This window comes from Eretmochelys imbricata, chromosome 8 (assembly GCF_965152235.1).
Source record: "Eretmochelys imbricata isolate rEreImb1 chromosome 8, rEreImb1.hap1, whole genome shotgun sequence".
In the NCBI taxonomy this organism is placed as follows: Eukaryota; Metazoa; Chordata; order Testudines; family Cheloniidae; genus Eretmochelys; species Eretmochelys imbricata.
The window spans coordinates 52,592,745-52,613,341 of NC_135579.1; the positions used below are offsets into that span (position 1 = coordinate 52,592,745).

The 20,597-nt window shown below is 40.4% G+C and overlaps 1 protein-coding gene across 5 annotated transcripts in view; it reads left to right on the top strand.

Annotated features, from left to right (window-relative positions):
* Positions 1-20,597, top strand: part of CEP350 (centrosomal protein 350) — a 136,863-nt gene that overhangs the window by 41,705 nt on the left and 74,561 nt on the right. For 2 of the 5 annotated variants that reach the window (XM_077825402.1, XM_077825404.1), the window contains exons 9-15: positions 2,417-2,563; positions 10,280-10,983; positions 11,669-11,790; positions 13,583-14,643; positions 17,011-17,164; positions 18,954-19,117; positions 20,363-20,552. In XM_077825402.1, coding sequence (XP_077681528.1) covers positions 2,417-2,563; positions 10,280-10,983; positions 11,669-11,790; positions 13,583-14,643; positions 17,011-17,164; positions 18,954-19,117; positions 20,363-20,552 — 2,542 coding nt within the window. The remainder of the gene's footprint in view (positions 1-2,416; positions 2,564-10,279; positions 10,984-11,668; positions 11,791-13,582; positions 14,644-17,010; positions 17,165-18,953; positions 19,118-20,362; positions 20,553-20,597) is intronic. The other 3 variants (XM_077825403.1, XM_077825405.1, XM_077825406.1) reach the window with 3 other exon arrangements.

The window sequence follows — 20,597 nt, forward strand, 5'->3', positions numbered from 1 at the left end:
ATTTCTGCATATTTAACCTCAGAATGTACTGTGGTCTGTAGTTAGCGAGCTCTTTTTTTCTTTAACTGGGCTTATAAAGTTAAGCCATATACAAATTTATTACTCCCAAAGAGTTTTAGGAACAAAGTTAATGTGGCACAATATAGAACTGTGCACTCAGTATATGGTACTCAGGGAAGCAGTGTGTAAATGTCTCATTTTAGTGATGGTGGCTAATAGTTGAAACTGGTATTGAAAGTAAATATTAGATATGAAGTTGTTTCTTTGTTCCCTGTTGAATTCATGTTGTTCAGGATCTGTGAATGGCTAAGCCTCCTCCCTTACATAGAAAGTAGAATTATCAAAACTCTAACAGAAGTTGTGTGTTCTGGATTTGTCTTTAAAGTAGATTGAATTTTAGAACTGCTACCTTCAGTTTGGTTTTATTTAGGAATCTGAAGATGGAGTTCCTAGACAAAGTTGAAAGGGTAGCCTGAATTAAGCAATGCTTGTGGGCCTCATGGATTAAGAATGGAACCAAATACCTCCTTGAAAAGAAAAATTAATTAAGAGTTTTCCATAAAATATTTGTGATCATATCATTAGTCCAGAAAGGGGGAATAGCACAGAGGCAGTTGAACTCAGTAGCCATGTTGATTTCGTGGTGTTATCCAGCTGCACCTATCTCTGTGTTGGGCTGTGTAATTCTCCTCATGTTTTTATGCTGAAATTCTTAGAGGAGAGGCACCAAAGCTAGTTCAGTGTTATATCTGTAATGATGTTCCCTCCCCCTCCAGGCACTGCAGTAACAGAACGCATAACACAGCCAGGTATTATAAATAACTGCAGCTCATATTCTGCTTTGTTAGCTTCTTTTAGTGTAGACAGCTGAGCTGAAATAGAAGATGAGCTCTTCCTTCTGGCTTTGTGGAGGGGCATAGAAGTACTTGAGAGCAGCAAGTTGAGCAAGAGAATCTCTTTGGCTGGTGCATCTCTTTTAAAAAGGTTCATGGTAACCTGTTTCAAGTTCAAGTGACAGGTTCATAAAACATGTGTATAGCTTACAATTTAAGTAGCCACTGAAATGGTGGCTTTTCAACCTTTTATCATAGAGGTCTACTGCTTCCATTAAAGGAACATTGAAGATATTAAATGTGAAAATATACTAGATCTGCTGTGTTGGGTTTACTTTTAAATTTAGTTAGATTAATGTCTAGGCTTCTCAGAACCCTGAAGGGCCAGTAGGCTGTAATCCCTATTTATTTATGTCTAGTTTTTAAACTGTGCTCATGCTCTAGTGTATGAACATATATGGTTGGAAATCCCAACTAAGAGGGAGACAAATTGACCTGATTATTAATTACCTACAAATTACCTGTTTCTCAGCAGAGATTAAAGTGATAAATGGCCCAAATTAAATAATTAGTGTACTGCTTTGCACTTATATATATATATACTTTTCATCCAAGGATCTTGGTGCTTTACTTCAAAAGGTCATTAAATATTGTGTGGGAAGCTAAAGGGAAGAAAAACTAGTCAGACGAATTTACATGTTTAACCTTATAAGCATTCAGTGAAGATACCTTTGTACCAGATCTGTCAGCCTCTGATCTGATATAGGATCGTAGAATAATATTAATGCGTGTTTGAAAAAAATAATGGTGATGTGGCCCTTTAAAACTGCATTCTGTTCCTAAGCAATGCATAAACCATTAAGATAGCATCTTAACCCTTTAAAGCTTCCCCTTCACAGAATGTCTTGCTAGAATGCAGTGGATTTGCATAGCCCAGGACTGTTGTTGACTCACATTTGTACATTCATAAGAGCCATCTATTTCATCAGCAAATTTGCTATTAAAAATGCTGTTGCTTTCTAAAGTCCTTTCTGTAAACTAAATAGGTGCTCATTTAGCTTCAGTACTTAAAGACGAATCATTCATTCCCCCCTCCCTCCATTCTGGGCCTCCTTTTATTCTCACTACTCTGACATTTTATCTCTCTCTTATTCTATTTCTTCTCTGCTTTCTCATTTTCCTACCCCCACTCAAGATACAAAGCCTCTTTTCTCAACCTCACAATTTTCTACAGATTCTCTCTCTCTTTATCTTCACTAACACTTGTCATCAAATCTCTTAGGCCAGCACAGGACTATTACTTCTACAGTTTTTTGTAGGGATACAAGTTACTGCAAGATGCTTTGGGTTTTTACTTTGTGCTGTACCTCAGTAATAAACATGATACCTTAACCTTCATATACTTTTATGTTTCAAGGCTATTTGTTAGGCCTGGGTTGTGCAACTGAAGTCGTACCATTTGTTTGGAATATAGTGATGGTTTCTTAGTGTAATAATAAGTAGAAGGTTTATGGTAAGTACTAGGTAAATTCAAGATACACTGGAAAATACATGCTGTACTTCATTATTTGCTCTTTGTTTAGGTGGAAGCCATCTGATAAGTACATCTTCTTGGCGGGATGGACAAAAGCTAGTGAAAAAGATACTGGGTCCAGCACCTAAAGTAGAGCAACAGCACAGAAGAGCAACATCCAGTGACAGAAATGGGAGGGAGAGAGCTACTAAATCTCGTAAGCTGTGCTGTATTTAACACTAGCTTTTTCCGTTGGTTTTAATTTTTTATTTAACAACTTTGCGGACTTCTAAGATTTGAGGAGGCTCCTACTATATAAGGAGGATGCAGCAGTTAAGGTTGCAACTCAACCTGCTTTTGTTATAAAGCCCTATTTTTATCTTATATGACTTTGACTTGGAAAACTAGTTTGGCCTGAAAAGTGTCAGTTTTTTGTGTCTTGTGGATCCCACTCCAGGTGTATATGAACATGACAGCAGAATCTTTTTGAATAGCTGCGTCCACTGGCTCTGTGTCTGCACCTTCCATGCCATTGTGCCTCTCCTTTCCCACCTCGAGCATAAAGGGTAGAGCAGCCGTACAGTCCCTCTGTTCCCTCTTACCAGCCCTGGCACTGAGACAAAACTAGTAGCATTTGTCTGCTACCCCTTATTGTTCCTTCTCTTAACTCAGTGCTAATTTTTCCCTTTTTACCCTCTGTTATTTTTTTCCTGTTTGGCTTGTCTTTTAAAAAAGCGAAGGACTGTATTTTTCCCTTTTTCACATGGCGCCTCTTTCTGCACCAAAATGGTAGATTCAAAGCCTTCAGACTGCAAACCACATCTTTTCTGGGTGGCTTAATCCCTCTCATCACTGGCCACAGCCACCATTTTTTCTCCCTTGGTGAGAGCCATATTCCAGGTTGGTGTTTGCTGTGCTGACCTTTTTCCACAAGGACAGGGAAATCCAGGGAAGCCTGTATAAAATTTCACTGCCTCAAACAGTGCATAGGGTCACTTCAGACCCTGAAGAGGGAGGATCAACTTCTGAGACAGATCTGACCACTGTTAAGTCCTAGGCTAGTGCCCCTGCTACCCAGCACATGACTCCTAAGATGGGTACCAACAAAAAATCCTTGGCATCAGGCAAGGCTCTGGCACCAAAGTCCATGCTGGCACTGAAGACTGGTGCAGCTTCTTCTATGAGACATGAGGCCCAAATATAGAGACAGACATGGCTCCTGGCATCAGTCCCTATCTTTCTGTAAGGAAGGGCGCAAACATCAGTTCTCCAGGGAACAAACCACTATGCCTCTGCCCGTCACAGGAGGAGTAAGTGATGCTGGCTCAACCTTCAGCTTGGTGCTGAAGAAGTATTAGCCTCAGGTGGTACCAGTGCTTACAATACCACTGGCACAGGCATTGACACTGGTGGCAGCTTCAATATCAGCACCATCTATGGAATCTCTACTGGTGCCTGATGGTTTTTTACTGGAGGAGACTATCTTGTGCCCGGTGATGTTTTTGGTACTAAGACTTTCATAATTGGCACCAGTGTATAATTTTGACTTCTTGGCATTAAGGTCTCCCCAGAGGTCAGGCTGTCCCTTGACTGTTTCTTTGTTGTCCTCCTCACTGAAGCACTCTCTTTCTCCATGGTCTAGCAAGGAGTCTTCTCACCTCAGATCATTATATCACTGCAAACAAGAGGCTCTTTCTTTGGAGCTCCTACACACATCCATCACAGGCCTACAAATGGCTTGGTCAGCCCAATCTGAACCAATCTTACCAATACAGTGTGCCATCGTGGGATTGTGCATATTGGGGATCTCTGTCCTGGACATCCAGAAGACCTTCCTACATTCTAGGAAGTAGAGTAGATCTCCATTTCCCCTCCACATCTGTGCCCAGATCACCATCATTTTGAGAGAGATGAGTGAGTAAGTGGCTGAAGAGGAACAGACTCTAGAGAACAGCAGGAGCATTGTCCTTTGCATTTCAGGCGCCCATTGTCTTCCTTCCCCAGCCAAAGCTGTACCGTCAACCCTTGTACCAGAATCTGATGACTTCAAAAGTTTCAGGACCTGTGCCCCAGAATTGCCAAGGTACTTGACATTGAAATGTCTGTCACTTAAACAAGCTCTCACAAGCTTTTTGGTACTCTGCACTCATCTGCTCCTGCTAGGATAGTACAACCTGTCAACGAGGACCTCCTGGAGCTAAGACCTTGTGGCAAACACCCGCTACTCTACCTCCTACGGCTAACAGAGCAGAGAAACACTACCAGGCTCTTTGGTGGTCTCTCCTGTGCTTGAAAAATCTAAGGTGAGAGATATCCCAAGAAACTGAGTTCATTTGGGAAAATGGCCTGTTCATCAGCCTCACTACGATTATGATTAGTCAATTAACAGGCCCTATCTAGTAGCCAAAACATTGCTACCAGCAGCCGTTGATACCTCAGACACTGGCTAGACAAGGCATCCATGTCTATGCATATCTAGATGATTGGCTAATCAAAGGCTTATCCCATCAGGAGCTTACTGCAGCTTTGAACTATGTCCTTCACTTGTTCACTCAAATGGGCCTTTTCGTGAACTATGAGAGAGTCTCCCATCCCATCACAGGCAAAAGAATTAATAGAAGCCTTGAGTGACTCCAAATTGGTGATGTCATATCTTTCTGAAGACAGATTTCTGTTTCTTCAGTCAATAATCACCAGTATTAAATTGAATCCAGCATACACAGCATGGAGCTGTCTCGGATTTCTAGACCATGTCACTCTGCACTTACATGAAGCTTCTTGGCAAACTTCACTCGTGCCTGTTACAAGCCTGGCTAAAGTTGGTGTATTGTCCTACAAGAGATCAAATTAGCATGAGAACTGTAGTCCCATCACTCATCCCATCAGGACTGAACTGGTTGGTGGTCCAACCCCAAGAATTTCCGGAGTGGGTTCTCTTCTCTCTAACTCCTGCAAAGATGCTGATCATGACACATCATGAGCAGGTTGGTGTGTTCACCTGAACCACCCCAGGTACAAAGGATTCGATCTCAAAAGAAAATAACTCTTCACGTAAATGTTCTGAAACTCCAAGCAATCAAATTAACTTCCATGGCGTCCCAGACTGTCCTATGGAATTCCACAGTACAGATTCATATAGTCAACACATCTGCAGGTGCATCTGCTCCTGCTCATCACCCCCATGTCAGAAGCTATCAAGTTTTATGGACATTTTGCCAACAACCCAGGTAACATCTCTCCATCTCACAGGAGTCAGCAAAGTTTAGCAGACTACTAAGCAGACAATTCATCACCAACTACGAGTGGTCTCTGAAGAGCTTTATCAAACTGATTTCTTTTCACTGGTGGGGAAATCCCGTCATAGAGTTGTTCGTCACCAAAGACCATCTGAAATGTCCAGCCTTTTGTTTTGGGGAGGCAGGTTCATTGCAAGATGCGTGTCTCATACTGTTGGATCAAGGTCTCATATACACATTCTCACCGATTCCCAGAATGACATGAAAGATGTGATGAGACAGAGTCTCTCTCATTAGTCCTGATGGTCCCATACAGGTCAAGACAGTTCTGGTTGATAGACCTTCCCCAGACATCTGCTTAGCCTCCCATTCCACTTCCAGACTGCCCAAATATAGATGGGTTTGGCAAACTCAAGTTTTTGTTTTTTCTAATTTAGATGATATATATAAAATTTTATTTTAAAGATTTTTTTTCTAACAACTATTTTTATTTTTATGATTGTGGGGGGAAGGTTGGAGTTAGAGTTAGGGCAGTGCTAACAGTGATGAGCTGCAGAGGGCTTTCTGTGTGGCTGGGGGGCCAAGACACTAGGGCACAAGATGCGGTGCGGGGATGGGGAGGTCATCCTGGCCTGGCAGAGCAGAGCCCTCTGCAGCCAGGACTGTAAGGAGAACAACGAGCCCTTGGCCATAGGGGAGGCCACCCTGCTGCTGAACGGTTCCTGCCTGGGGACAGCTCCCACACTCCTGGCTGGTGAGTAAGTGAGCGGGTCCATGACAATAAAACTGCAGAGTGCTCCCTGCATGGCCATGGGACCGGTGACATGCAGCCAAAAGGTACAGGAAAGGCTGGGGTCCAGGAAGGGCATAGCAGAGACCTTCAGCCAGGGCCTCAAGAAGGACAAGCTCTCGGCCATGGGGGAGATCACCCCATTGCTAAATGGCTCCAGCCAGGGGATGAAATCATTCAGCAGCTGGGTGGCTTCCTCTGCGACTAGGGAGAGGCAATTCTGGCCGGGGGTGTCTGCTCTGCTGAGCTAGGACTGCAGCCTTTCCCACACCTTATGCCTTCGGGGCTTGAGTCTCACCAGCCGGGAGTGTGGGAGCCATTCCCGGACAGGAAATTCTCAGTAGCGTAGTGACTTCCCCTATAGCCAGGAGCTTGTCCTCATCCTTGCAATCCTGGCCAGGGGTCTCTGTTCCACTGGGCCAGGACAACTGCAGCCTTCCTGACACCTTGTTCCTTCCGGGATCGGGTGTCACTGGCCCCGTGGCCATGCAGGGAGCCCTCTTCAATTGCACTATCATGGCACCTCACTCCTGTGACAGTGGAGCAGCAGAGGTCTCCCTGCATGGCCAGTAACACTCAATTCCTGCAGGGACAAGGTGTAAAGATGGCTGCAATCCTGGAGGAGCAGAGCAGAGACCCCCTGCATTCCCAGCTGGTGAGAGGGAGTAGATCCATGATAGTGGGCTGCAGAGGGCTCACTTCACTGTTGCAGGAGCCATTCAGCAGTGGTGTGGCCTCCCCTGCTGTTGGGGGCTCCTCCTCTTTGCAGTCCTGGTCAGGGGTCTCTGCTCTGCCATGCCAGGACCACAACCTCCTGCTGTATCTTGTGCCTGTAGGGATTGGGTGCCACCAGTCCTGAGGCTGCTCAGGGAGCCCTCTGCAGCTCTGTTGTCTCTGACCCACTCATGTACTCCTGTGACAGCAGGGTTGTAGGGGACTCGCTACAGAGTGCTCCCTCCATGGTTACAGGGCTGGTGATATCCGATCCCAGTAGGCTCACTGACTAATTGATATTTTTTTCGTCGATTTCAGTGTGTCAGCTGAAAATCAGTTTACCAATAGATAGCAATTAGAATTTAATTCTGCCAAGCCTAAATGTAGTATTGCAGCATCAAGGTCAGCTACTACATCAAGATCAAGGGTCATTGCATCTGATAGTCTGGATGTAGGCTTGTTGAGCGTCACTGACTGAGTCTGCTCTCTACAAGATCCTGTTCCAAAGCAGAAATCCGCCATGAGGAGGTCTTTTTCCTACAAATGGAAAAATTTTTTAGCTTGAGTAGCTCAGCACAACTTTGACTTGCTGAAAGCTTTTATACCAAAGATTCTTAACTATATCATATATTTAAAACATTTTGGAGTTTTTTCAATTACATTACAATCCGCATTGCAGCATTTGCTACATGTCATGCACTTGTCCAGTCATATTCATTTTTTTATCCTATGGTATCCAGATTTCTAAAGGAGTTACTGCATACTTACCCAATAGTCAGAGAACTCTCTCCTGCATGGAATCTTAATATCATCCTTGCAAACCTCATGATGCCACTCTTGGAGCACCTTTTAGTATGCTCTTTCCACCACCTCTCATTCTCTTGACAGTCTTTTTAATCCCATCACGTCGGCCAGTAGGATCAGCAACGTCCAAGCTCTTGTGATTGATCTTCCTTACACAACGTTCTGCAGAGGCAAGGTGATGTTGACACCTCATCCGAGGTTTTTCTAACATCCAGGTTTAATTCAAACTGGTCCATCACTTTACCTGTTTTCTTTCCTAAACTCCATTTTGCTCGCAGGGAGAAGAAACTCCATGCCTTGATGTTTCAAGGGCTTTATTATACTACCCTTTCAGGACAGATCCTTTGACTGTCTTCCTGTCTTTTATTGCCTTTTCTCCAGTGACCTGAAGGGCTAAATCATCTCCTCCCAGAGAGTATCAAAATGGGTTACTCAGTGCATCAGTTTGCTACCATATGGCTGAAATACCTCTTCCTCCAAAGGTTAAAGCATATTCCACTGGAGCATAAACTGCTTCCTTTTCTTGTTTCAGAAACTTCCGCATATCTGACATTTGCAAGTCAGCTACATGCACTCCTTGAGGGCTCCCTTGATCTGACCGCAGGATCAGATGCCAAGGTCTGCACTGCAGTATTATAACCATTCTTTAGTGGCAGTCAGGACTCCTTTATACCACCTCCAGATAGGGCATTGCTTATCAGCCACTTGGAGTTGGATCCACATGAACACATTTGATTAAGAAAAAGTGGTTATTCACCTTTACAGTAACTGGTTTTTCAAGATGTTATCATCTGTGTGGATCCAGCTCCACAATCCAGCCTCGATTCCCCACTTTTTTGGAGTTCTCTGAATTAGCCAGGGAACTGAGGGAGAGTTGCAGCTGCTCTGTCCTTTATGCCCTTGTATCGGGGGAAGGGACAGGGGAGAGCGTGAGGACATTCAGGATGCAGGCACCCGGCCACAGTGGACACTGCTTTTTCCAAAGATCAAGGCACTGAACTGGGCACCTGGAGTGGGATCCGCACAGACGAGAACATCTTGAAGAGTCACAGATACTGTAAGATAAGTAACCAAGTGTGGGGGTTTTTGTTTGTTTTTGCTTTTAAAGCAAAGAGCGTTTCTGCAAAGTTGGAAGAAAATTCATCTGTGTTTTGAATTAAAAAAGAGTGGTGTTGCACCAGTTTGCAACTTTGTGTGAACACTTATATCACTACAAAAAGTTGCAGTGGTTTAGCTAATTTGGTGCAACATTACACCTATAATTAAAACTGGTGAAATTTGTGTGTATAGATAAGCCCAGGGTTGTAGTTTAAGATCTTCAGTTGTGTTTTATTATGGAATCAGTTATACCTTTTTGTAACCCTCGCCATAATTAAAGAATCCTGGTTGTAAACTTGGAGGCAAATTCTGATCTGCATCTTATAGCAAAAGCAAAATCCTTGAACTCTCACATTTGTAGTTATGGTGTTAAGAGAAAAGTAATTCCAAAGCTTCATGACACAAAATTCTCACTGTAGAGATCAAGAAGAATTTTTTCCCATGTTAAAGAGTTGTAATAGTGTATTACAAGAATTCTTCTTTCCTTTGAAGCAGCAGATTTTGGCCACCTTTGGTCTTAATGGCTACAGTCCAATCCAATGTGGCAAATCTATATTTTTACTTAAGATTACTATGATAGCTCATTCTTAGATTCATATATGGATGGACACTTTGTTTCATACAAATTTGATGTGGCCATTTTGATTTAAAAAGCTGTAAAGAAAAGACTATAAAACTTGCAAGATTCTTTGGGTATTCCAACAATGTACACATTTCACATCAAATTTGGAAGAAAAATTGGACTTGTAGTAATTTTTTTGCCCAAGGTCTAGTTTCATTCTGAAGCAAACTTTACAGCATATTTGTAAAGCTGTATGGAAGGGATTTAATTATAAACTGATAGATCCTTAACTATAGTAGTGCTAATGGAAACTGTTAAAATATGTGCATTTTGGTAGCAGTGTCCTGGCTACAGCCTATCTGTTTCCAATTAGTACTATATTATATTATTATATATTAGTTATTATATTAGTATTATATATATATATATATATATAAATAAATATATAAATATAATCTTTGGAAGTCATTGGCTCTGCTTGGTGCATTAAAATTTTTTGCAGATATTTCAGTGGTGGCTTCTACTTCCCAAATCTTAACTTTATATATCAAAGCTTTTTAGTACAGTGCTTTTGATATATAAAACAGGATGTTTTCTCTTTCAGTTGGAACTGACAAAAGAATACTAGTTCATCTCCTTACTTTTTATGCTCTTCAATTATTGATCATTTTTATGTGATTTGTTTGAAACAAAGAAAATCTCCCCTCCCCACCTTTCTTTCCCATTCAGAATGTTTAGATGTATCATCTGACACCTTTAATTCTTCAGCAGGCCCTATTGGAAGGACAGGGTCAGATCCCAGGCTGGATGTTACCCACAAAACCTGTCCAAGAAGTTCTGAATGGTCAAGGAGTAAAGTACAGTCCGAGAGTAACCTGAAGAAATTGGACTCTACTTTTCCAGGTAGTAAACAAGATGAAGACCATACCGCCTTAAATAAGGACTTTCTGCCTGTAGAGATACGTGGAATTCTTGATGACCTGCAGCTGGACTCAGTGATTCCAAGTACAAAACAAGAGAAAGATGGGGAAAGGCAAAGTCAGAAATCTGCAGTGCCTACACAAGGTGCCAGGAGCCACAGTCCAACAAAAAGGAAACCAGACAAGTTAGCTGCTAGTGAAGAGCCTCAAGTTATCTCCAAGAAGCGTCACTATGACACAGATGAGGTTCGCCAGTACATTATTAGACAGCAAGAGGAGAGGAAGAGGAGGCAGAATGAAGAGAAGAAGGCACAGAAAGAGGCAACAGAACGAAAGAACAAACGACTTCAAGAGCTTTACAAGAAACAGAGAGAGGCTTTTGCTAAGGCAAAGAACATGCCAACTTCTGAACCTTCAGCAGCTAGGCGACTACAGGAAACCTATTCTAAACTGTTGCTGGAACACACTTTGCTAGAGGAAACTTCTCAGCTCCCTATTGCTCAGGAAATGCAGGTATGGCAGTTTCACTACTCAGTATTTTAAAGATAGGCATAGAAATAGAGGGTAGAATACTTAAGAAGGTCCTGAATTATCTTTATTAAGCTAGCAGTTAAGGAAAGAAGCAGATTATACCTATGAAAATAATGATCTATACCACAAACCAAAATTTTATTTGCCCACAAGACAGATAAACTGCAGAATCTCCTCGCGTCAGCAAGACACACAATAATGGTGAATGGAAATTCAGTATCTTGTAATTCTAACCAGCATCTGAGTTTAATGTATTGATTAACTGATACAGTGATTGAAACTTAAGAAATGCATACAATAAAACGCCTCAGACTGAATGAGGGGCTTCAGTTCAGCTTACTTTTGCAGAGCTGTGACTATTGAGGTCATTCAACTCACTGCTATTTGAGGCTGAATGTGAAATGTGGTTGTTGGATGACAGGTCATCACTGTTAACTTTCCTGGTTCCTCTTTGGCTGGCTCTTGTGTGTGAGTAAAGCTTGTGTCCCAGTCAGTTTTGTTGGGACAAAAATCTTGAATGCCCTCTCCTTTTTTCTATTTTTGCATGCTAGTAAAACTTTAACGTGGAGTTTCTTCTAGTCCCTTTGACTTTAATGAGACTCAAGCTACTCAGTCACTTTAGGTGCTTCTGAAAATTTTGCTGTTAGTGTTTTCTCTTTATTTCTAGCCCAGGCCTGGATATCAACCATCTGGGGAATCTGACAAAGAAAACAAGGTACAGGAGCGTCCTCCTAGTGCATCTTCCAGTAGTGATATGTCCCTGTCGGAACCTCCACAGCCTCTTGTTAGGTAAGTAAGTATGGATGTTTCAGTCAGTGACTTATTTGAAGTACAGTAATAAATTTTTATTTTGAGGTTGTACAGGAATCTAATGTATGAAAAATTAAATTTTGGTTACCAATCTGCCTCAAAATTATAGCATCTGTAAATAGTATTTAAAATATAATTGACATCAACTGCTGTTATTCTTCTCTAGATATCTCACAGAGATTTGCGTTCCACATCAGGGACTGGTCTTTCCTCTGTCATCCCTGTGCAAGAACAAGTAATCATATAACCATATCTGCCAGTTAGATTGTCATTCTCTGTTTGAATCACGTCATTATTTTCTTCCTCACTTTCAGACTGAGGTGCCAACTTTTGATTCTCACCTTCAGGGCTCCACACAAGTCTGTTTCTGCTTGCATCTTTGTTCTAACGTCTTCCTATTCCCCAGCTTGCTCCTATTTCAACCTTCTGCTTCCTCCAAAATACTCAATTTATATCCTTCCACCATTGCCTTCATACATGGAATAATCTCTCTTCCTCTTGTGTAACAAGCAGACTCTTGCTTATTTTCTGTGAAGCTTTTCAATAATTCACTAAAGTCAGAAGCAGCATGGAGTGGAATCTCTGCGCAGTGTTTTCACACTGAACTGTCATCTGGTCATTTGATATATTGTCTAATTTAGGTTGTAAGTTCTTTGTAGCATCGACAATCTTCTTTTCTGGACATTTAAACTAATGGACACTACTTACTAAATTTAATCAAATTTATATTAACAAAATATTCAGAATGCACATTGAAACATTCAAAAGTGAGGAAATAACTGTTAAGGCTTACCTCTGTCCCCTTGTACATGTGTCCTATGATCTGGTCTTTAATTACATGATCACATACCATTTTTTAAATTTATGTATCTCATTACCTTGGTCAAATTAAAACTCAGTTTTGGAATGTAGCAATACTTGTCTCTTAGGCAGGCAGAGTTTTAGCTAGGGCTAGGAAATTCAAGTGGTAATAGTTCAAATACTACACTGGTACACACTATACCTAGGCATTGCTCAGGTGCCCATCACAGTAGTATATACATATTGCATTATATGGGTGCTAATAACAGGGAAGAACTGAGACTAAAATGGCTGCATAATTTATTTGGAGAGCCATGTAGTAAGTTGAGAAGCAGGACTTAGCTGGTGAGTTTTTCAGGAAATCTAATATTCAGACTATGTGCTAGTAAGATTAAAGAAGGAAATTCCAAGACTGTGGATCACTGGAAGAGGAATGCGTTTGTAGAACCCTAGTTAGGGGAAACTTAGCTATAATAAAAGGCTTTTATTTTATTTATACATTTGTGAATGTGCTTGTATTCCACACTAAATGTGTCTAGTCCTTGCCCAGTGTGTCAGTTGCTATGAAGTTTTGGGAGGGTAATGTGAGTAAAACTGGAGAGGATTCTCTGGGCTTGGAAGATTCCATGAGACAGGAGTGGCAGGGAAAGCAAGGTGTCATCTGAACTGCATTCTGTAAACTTCTGCAAAAATCTTGCTTTTTCTTACCAACGAATACTATCTGGTACAACATAATGCAATTTAAGAGAGTGTTTAGACTTTGTATGTATATGCTGTATATTTTATGTAAATACAGTATAGAGCATTTCTATTTTTGGTACATCTATAATTTCTATTTCCCAAAAGATTGTTGTGTTTTGATGTCTGTGAAAAACACTTTTTGTTGCAAAGATATATGTTCACATGAACTCTTAGTACTTCACAAATGTTGCACTTGGTCACAAATTTCAGTCTTGTCTTTTGATTCTAGAAATGATTTGATGGAGCCTATGTGGATACAGCCAGATAGACTGAGCCCAAGAGTCCAACTCTCTCACCCACAACCTCTTGCTGGCTCAAGTGGAGGACTTTTCTCTCAGCTTTTGGATCTGGAGCAGATGGGCCTTTTGCCAAAGGACTTTGACTCAGTACTGACAACCAGGAGGAATCACAACACAGCTGTGGGATCCTTGACTTTGACACCTCAGCCTTTCGTGACTTCATCTGCTGCACAGCACGATCTCTTGGTAAAGCCTGGTACCAGCCAATATAAGAGTAAACTGGATCGTATTGAAGCCCTGAAAGCTACAGCTGCTTCTTTGTCTAGCAGAATTGAAAGTGAAGCCAAGAAGTTAGCTGGGGCTGGCATCAACTATGGCTCAGTGTGGAACTCTGAGCAACTACTGCTGGGGAACCAGGATGATGGACGCTGGGCTAAGGCTGTGAGTCCCCCTGTGAGAGAGGATAATGAAGATGTTTTCTCAGCCAGAATTCAGAAAATGTTGGTTACTTGTGTGTCTCATACAACCTTTGATGATAACCTTCCTGGAGTGGGCAACCTTAGTGAATTTAAAAAGCTCCCTGAAACTATCAGGCCTCATAGTGCAGCAGTCAGCCTTGGAATGAGATCCCCAGTGAGTCAAAGACCTGAAGGAATGCTAGGACATTTATCAAAGAGGCAGATTGACTCCCCTGGGTCTGAAAATCAGGCTTATAGTCAAAACAAAGGAATAATTACTCACAATTCCAGCACAGATTCAATCAGTGAAGGGCCTCTTCTAAGTGAGGGGAGTCTCTCCGAGGAGGAAGGTGACCAACATAGGCAGTCTCCTTTGAAAATTGCTGAGGTATTAAAAGAAAAGGAGTTCTGTGTTGGGGAGAGAACTGCTTTTGAGCCCATAAAAGAGTTTCAGAAGGAGGCAGAAAAGTATTTACCACTTTTCACACAGACAAGTGGCATACAAAGCAAGGGACCATGGGAGGAACTGGCCAAGGGAAGTCCACATAGTGTCATCAACATATTTGCAAAATCTTACCAACTACATGGCAAAGGTAAGGAAAAGAAATGGAAAGATTACACCATGGTACATTCATAATTTCCATATTGACTGAATTTTGTAGTTGAATTTACTGGTGGTGACTCAATTTTCAAGTATCTCAATAAATATGAAGATGGATTAATAAGGAACTGTTAATAAGGCATAAGTGTGAATGACGAATGGTTATTTATTCTTTCATATAACACAAGAACCAGGGTCACCCAATGAAATTAATAGGCAGCAGGTTTAAAACAAAAAAGTACTTCTTCACATAACACACGGTCAACCTTGGAACTCGTTGCCAGGAGATGTTGTAAAAGCCAAAACTATAACTGGGTTCAAAAAAGAATTAGGTAAGTTCATAGAGGATAGGTCCATCAATGGCTATTAGCTAGTATGGTCAGGGATGCCATCCTACGCTCTGGATGTCCCTAGTCTTTGATTGCCAGAAGCTGGGAGTGGACAACACGGGATGAATCACTCGATTACCTGTTCTGTTCATTCCCGCTGAAGCACTTGGCATTGATCCTTGTCAGAAGACAGGATACTGACCTAGATGGACAATTGGTCTGATCTGTTATGGCCATTCTTACAATTCACAGGGAAGTTTTATGGATGTAGTTTTGAGTAATAATTGATTGACCTGATTTTATTTTTTCCTGCTCCAGGAAGCGAATTCCATTGTTTTTGGAAGCAGAAGACTGCTTTTGTATTTAGGTTGCTACACTCCTGCAGAGTGTAGGTAATTAGAATTTTGGACCTATTCAACTGTTAAATGCAACACAGACTAATTTGGGAGTGAACTGTATTTTTTAAATGTATTTACCATGATTTTAGAACATTGAACTATGTGTGATACATGTTAATTTTTATATATTTTTAGAATTGTATACTTAGGGTTTATCAGGTATCTTGTCATATCCAAAGTGCTATGCTACACCTAACTACCTTGCGTTGGGTTTGAGGACCAGAATGTGTTTGATAGCTGACTTCACCTGTTACAGTACCATAGAAATCTCCCTAACGTCTCCTTGTTTGTAAGCCACTTGTATTTTTCTCTTTCCCTCCCCATTCTGTTCATCTGAAGTCCATGTACGCTCATTGGAGCACTGTCCCTTTAAATATACTTCAAATACATGCTATTGTGGACATCTACTTTCAGTTTGGCATCTATAACTATTTTCAGACCGCTTTGCCAGCTTCTGGGTTGGAAAGCTTTTTTTTATTATTAAATAATAAAAGGGTCTTGTTGCTGAGAAAAAGGTAAGTCCTGCCCCTGTTCTTTTTTTTCAGGTTTCTTTAATGTAGCTGGGCAAATGGAGCCAACGGTGGGAGCTGAGCCAGTGGTTGGGAGTATGCTTCCTCCTACCACAGCTCCATTTCAAATCCACCCACCAATCCCACCGATGCGATTTCTTAAGTGAGTTATTTCTAACAAAAGGATCAAGCTTTGTGCCAAAGCTTTACCAGCATTTCATCCCGTTCTCTTCCCATTTCAGTTATTCCTGAAATATGGAATGCATACTGTTTGCAAGATTTGTTTAATCTAGTAATGTCAGTGACTCTATATATGCCAGATTCTCTTCACTCACCAAAATAGTGCTGCACAGTCAGGGGTAGATTACTTCAGTAGAGGGTAGATTTTTTTTTTTTCCTTTTTTCTTTAACTTCAACTCTTCATATGTAGTCTTATCCAGTGGTAGCTCTGAAAAATAGTTTGGCAGACAACACAGGTAATGAATTGAGATCTTTGTAGCAATCTCTGGTGTTCATAGATTAGGCGCTGGTGGTATATCAGTAGGCAGGATCTTTCTTGCTAAGTGAGCAAGTCTATAGTGTTAATTGCTCTATTTGGTGCCTTGTTGCATATTTTCCAGAATTTTCATGCCAGGACATTGCATTCTATTCTTGTGCATAGCTATTCTGTCCTCTTACCAGTGCACTTAATTGTCCTCTGGCACTTGCTCTTGCCTTCAGATACTGTAGTCATTTGATGCTGAATGTTTTCCACAAGCTAATTTACATTATGTCCTTTTTGATTATTTTTTTCATTCTTCAAAGATGATGGAATTTACTCCCTCTAGCTCTCCAGATGGCTCCACTCCCAAGCATCACGTTATCCAGATAACATTTTTCAAGTGGCTTTTTACTTCAGTATAGAAAAGAGGCAGAATATAGTTGACATTTTGTATTAGACATCCAGTGGCAGTTCTATCATATTCATTTAGCATGCTTCTATTGGGAAAGCATTCTTTCTTACTGAGTACTGGTGGAAGTATTTAAGGCCTGCAGTATCATTTCCTGTCATGTGAGCTACATGGAGTTTAGTATCAACTGTCTTTTTTTTTTTTCCTTTTCTTTTTTCTCCCCCTTTTCACAGGATTAGAGGAAAGGTCAAATGGTGGGTCTCCAGTCCTACGACCTTTACTTCCTACCATGAGCCCTCCAGATAGTGTTGTTTCATATGAAGATGACTTTGTTTCATCACAGGGCAGTGGAACTTTGACAGACAAACCGATTGCTCTTGAGCCTAGGTAATTATGTAGAAACATTTGGAGAAAATTGAAATGAAAAATGATACTGAATTTCTGAGTACTTATAAGCAGCTTCCTTTTTGCATCAAATAATGTGTGAATATCCCCCAGAAGGGTACTGTTACACTATGCTATCCCATTAGTGAAAAAGACGATTCCTTATAGTAGGATTTGGTAAATAATTTACAGTAGAACCTCAGAGTTGTGAACACCTCAGGAATGGAGGTTGTTCATAACTCTGAAACATTCATAACTCTGAACAAAACATGGTTCTTTCAAAAGTTTACAATTGAATATTGACTTAATACAGCTTTGAAATTTTACTATGCAGAAGAAAAATGCCACTTTTTGCCATGTTAATTTAAGTAAAACAAGCACAGAAACAGTTTCCTTATCTTGTCAAATCTTTTTTTTTAATTCCCTTTATTTTTAGTAGTTTACATTTAACACAGTACTTTACTGTATTTGCTTCTTTTTTTGGGGGGGGGGGAGGGTCTCTGCTGCTGCCTGATTGCATACTTCTGGTGCCAAATGAGGTGTGTGGTTGACCGGTTCTGGGGTTCATAACTCTGGGGTTCATAACTCTGAGGTTCCGCTGTACCTGTGGCCTTACACAACTAATATGTCAAGCCACATGGCCTAGGAGCAAGCAGTGTAGGACAGAGAATTGAGTACTCCTGAGACCTAATCCTAGTTCTGCCCTGACTTCTTATGTTGGCTTGGGCAAGTCACTTATCCCTTCTGGGTCTTGTTGCCCCATTTGTAGAATGTGAGAATAATAGTTCCTAACCTTTCATAGCTGTTATGAGGCTTAATGTTCAAAACTCTTTGAAGATATTAAGCCCTGTGTAATTGCCAAATTATAATTTTTTACTGTCTTTTTGTAGTAGTTGTTGTAAACATCTAGAATTTTTTCAAGGTTCCAGTAAGGTTTAGTAACAGAAATTTAAAAAAAAAAAAATTCTGATAGAATTTTGAAACCTTCTCTGTAACTGCTTGGAATTCAAGACCATGGCATTCCAGATCTTCCAATTTATTGTGAAAATGGCTGGATTCAAATTACTTGCTGATTTTTTTTCAAAATTTAGCTACATCGAATTTTCCATCTTTGGAGGGATTTGGAGTGGGATAGGGGAGAAGCAATAATCCTATCAACTTGTTGGGGAAGGAGGGCAGCAACAGATGTTTGTCTACAGTTTTTGTGTAGGCCTGAATAAGTGGAAGACAGCACATTTTTCATGTTTGTTATATGGCTAGCTGTAAAATGTTCTCTTACAGAAGAAAACAAATATTGCAATTTAGCTTCTAATTTAGCTTCTAATACAACTTACCACCTTTCACATAACACTGTCCCTTTAATTTTTTCATAAATGCATGACCCTGTTGAAAAAGTGTATAGTTCTACAAGTTTATCAATAATATCAGACATCCATGTGCAATCTAGATTTCCATCAACTTCAGGGTAATACATATGTGTATCCAAATCTGTAGTTGAATGCCCATAAAAACTTGTATCTGAAATTATGCAAATATCCATCTTTTGTAATTTTACATCTGGTCTGAAATTCAGTACACTCCGAATCAGGTCTAAGTTCTGAGTGTCCTAGCAACTGCTACCAATTTCTAATACCAAAAGTCATCTTGTTTCTCAAGATGGGTTTGTAATGTGGCAACATAAAATTGGCCCTGATTTTAGTCATCTGTCTCCTCAAGAAAGTCATGTGGATTTCTTGTGGCATGGAATAGGGGAGTTGGGAATCTTCAGCTAGTGTTTTTTGTTCTATGGCAGTATCAGTGGGAGCAGCAATTCCAGCATTCAAGAAGAGCTTCCCAGCAGGAAGTCTCCCCATGAACACCGATCTGTAGAGCTAACCTCCCAGCATTCACCTGGACCCTGGTCTGCAGCATCTTCTCGCTCATCTGGATCTTCCAAAAGGAAAGGGAAAAAGGAAAGTAAGTGCAGTGCCTAGTGTAGACTAACTTTTATCAGATGGTTATATTAGCATATATTGGATTGGTTCTGGGATTATTTAGTGTGACAGATTAAGCATTTTCACTTATCCAGGGGTTGATGGTACAGCATCTGTAATCTAGTATCAGTGTAGTAGGTAGCCTTCTTTACTCTTAACCCTGTATGAAAATGTCTGCTTCCATTACATTACTATTCTAAAGAGAAATCAAATGTCTGTCTTCAGCAGTTACTTTCTCATGCTTTGACCATGTAAGATGCTCATCTGTAACTCAGTCTGTTACAAATTCAGTGAATATTGAAACAGAGTTGTTAATGCTGTTTCTACCAGAAACATCACAATACTGTTTGGGGTGATCCTTTTTTTGGCTTTGTGACATAGTAACTGATAAAAACAAACAGTTGAGAAATTTAATAGTATCATGATAAAATGTGCTATATTAAGCAAACTGTCTAAAAAATGACCTAGCTTTATTTTTTTATATAACCTGAGATTATCCTCAAATTCTAAAATTAATTTTAAAAAATCTGTTCAGCTGCTGTGAAATGAAAATAATGGCCACCTTTTTGTAGCAGATAGCAAACATACAGTATATAGTCCATCATTAGGCTATAAAACATCTGTATCTTATGTATAAATGAATAAATATCAAGCCTCTTGTGCTAGTTTCCGTTACATTAGAAACGGAGCAAAATATGATTTGACAAATGGGAAATTAGTTTTATGCTTTTTAAAAAAAAATAATGGACAGTAAGATGAGAATACTAAGTTTAAAATGTGGTTACACTCAGAAAAGAAATTGTTTCGTTGGAGGTTCCATATTCTCTCTCTGGCTTCTGTATCAGAATTCCTCAGTGTGCAAGTCAAGATCGGAATTTTTCTAACCACCACCACCACCACAAAAACTGATATTTTCCGTTTAAATTGCCAGTAATTGTGTGTGCAGTTGGGGTTTAGTTGACTATTTTGATGAAGAAAGTGTGAGGCAGAACAGAATTGTCTACTATACAGTCATGGCTGTATTGGCTCTGCAGTGCAACAGGTACTATATTAGTAAATTTAAGTAGATGTGATTCAGAACAGGAGCTAGTCTTGAGTAAAAAGGTGCCATATTTATTTAGGCTAGACAAGGCCTTTTTTAAGTAAGGGAAAAGTCCACTCAATTGTTTCTTTGTAGCTAATAACTGCTGAACTTTGGATTTAACTTTGCTGGTATTATACTTTGTAGGGCTAGAATCTTTCAATGAAAGTTCACACCACTTTCCTGTGGAAGATGACAAAATGCTGTCTGAGTCAGAGCGTGTGTCCCAGCAAGCAAAGAAGTCCTTGCCTAACAGCAGAGTTTCTAATAGAGACCATGAGCAGAATGCAAATACTGATAGCACTTTGGAAGAGTTGTCTGGACATTCTTTGATGAGGTAAAGTGGACCTTTATAAGACATGCACATATTACTAGAACTTGG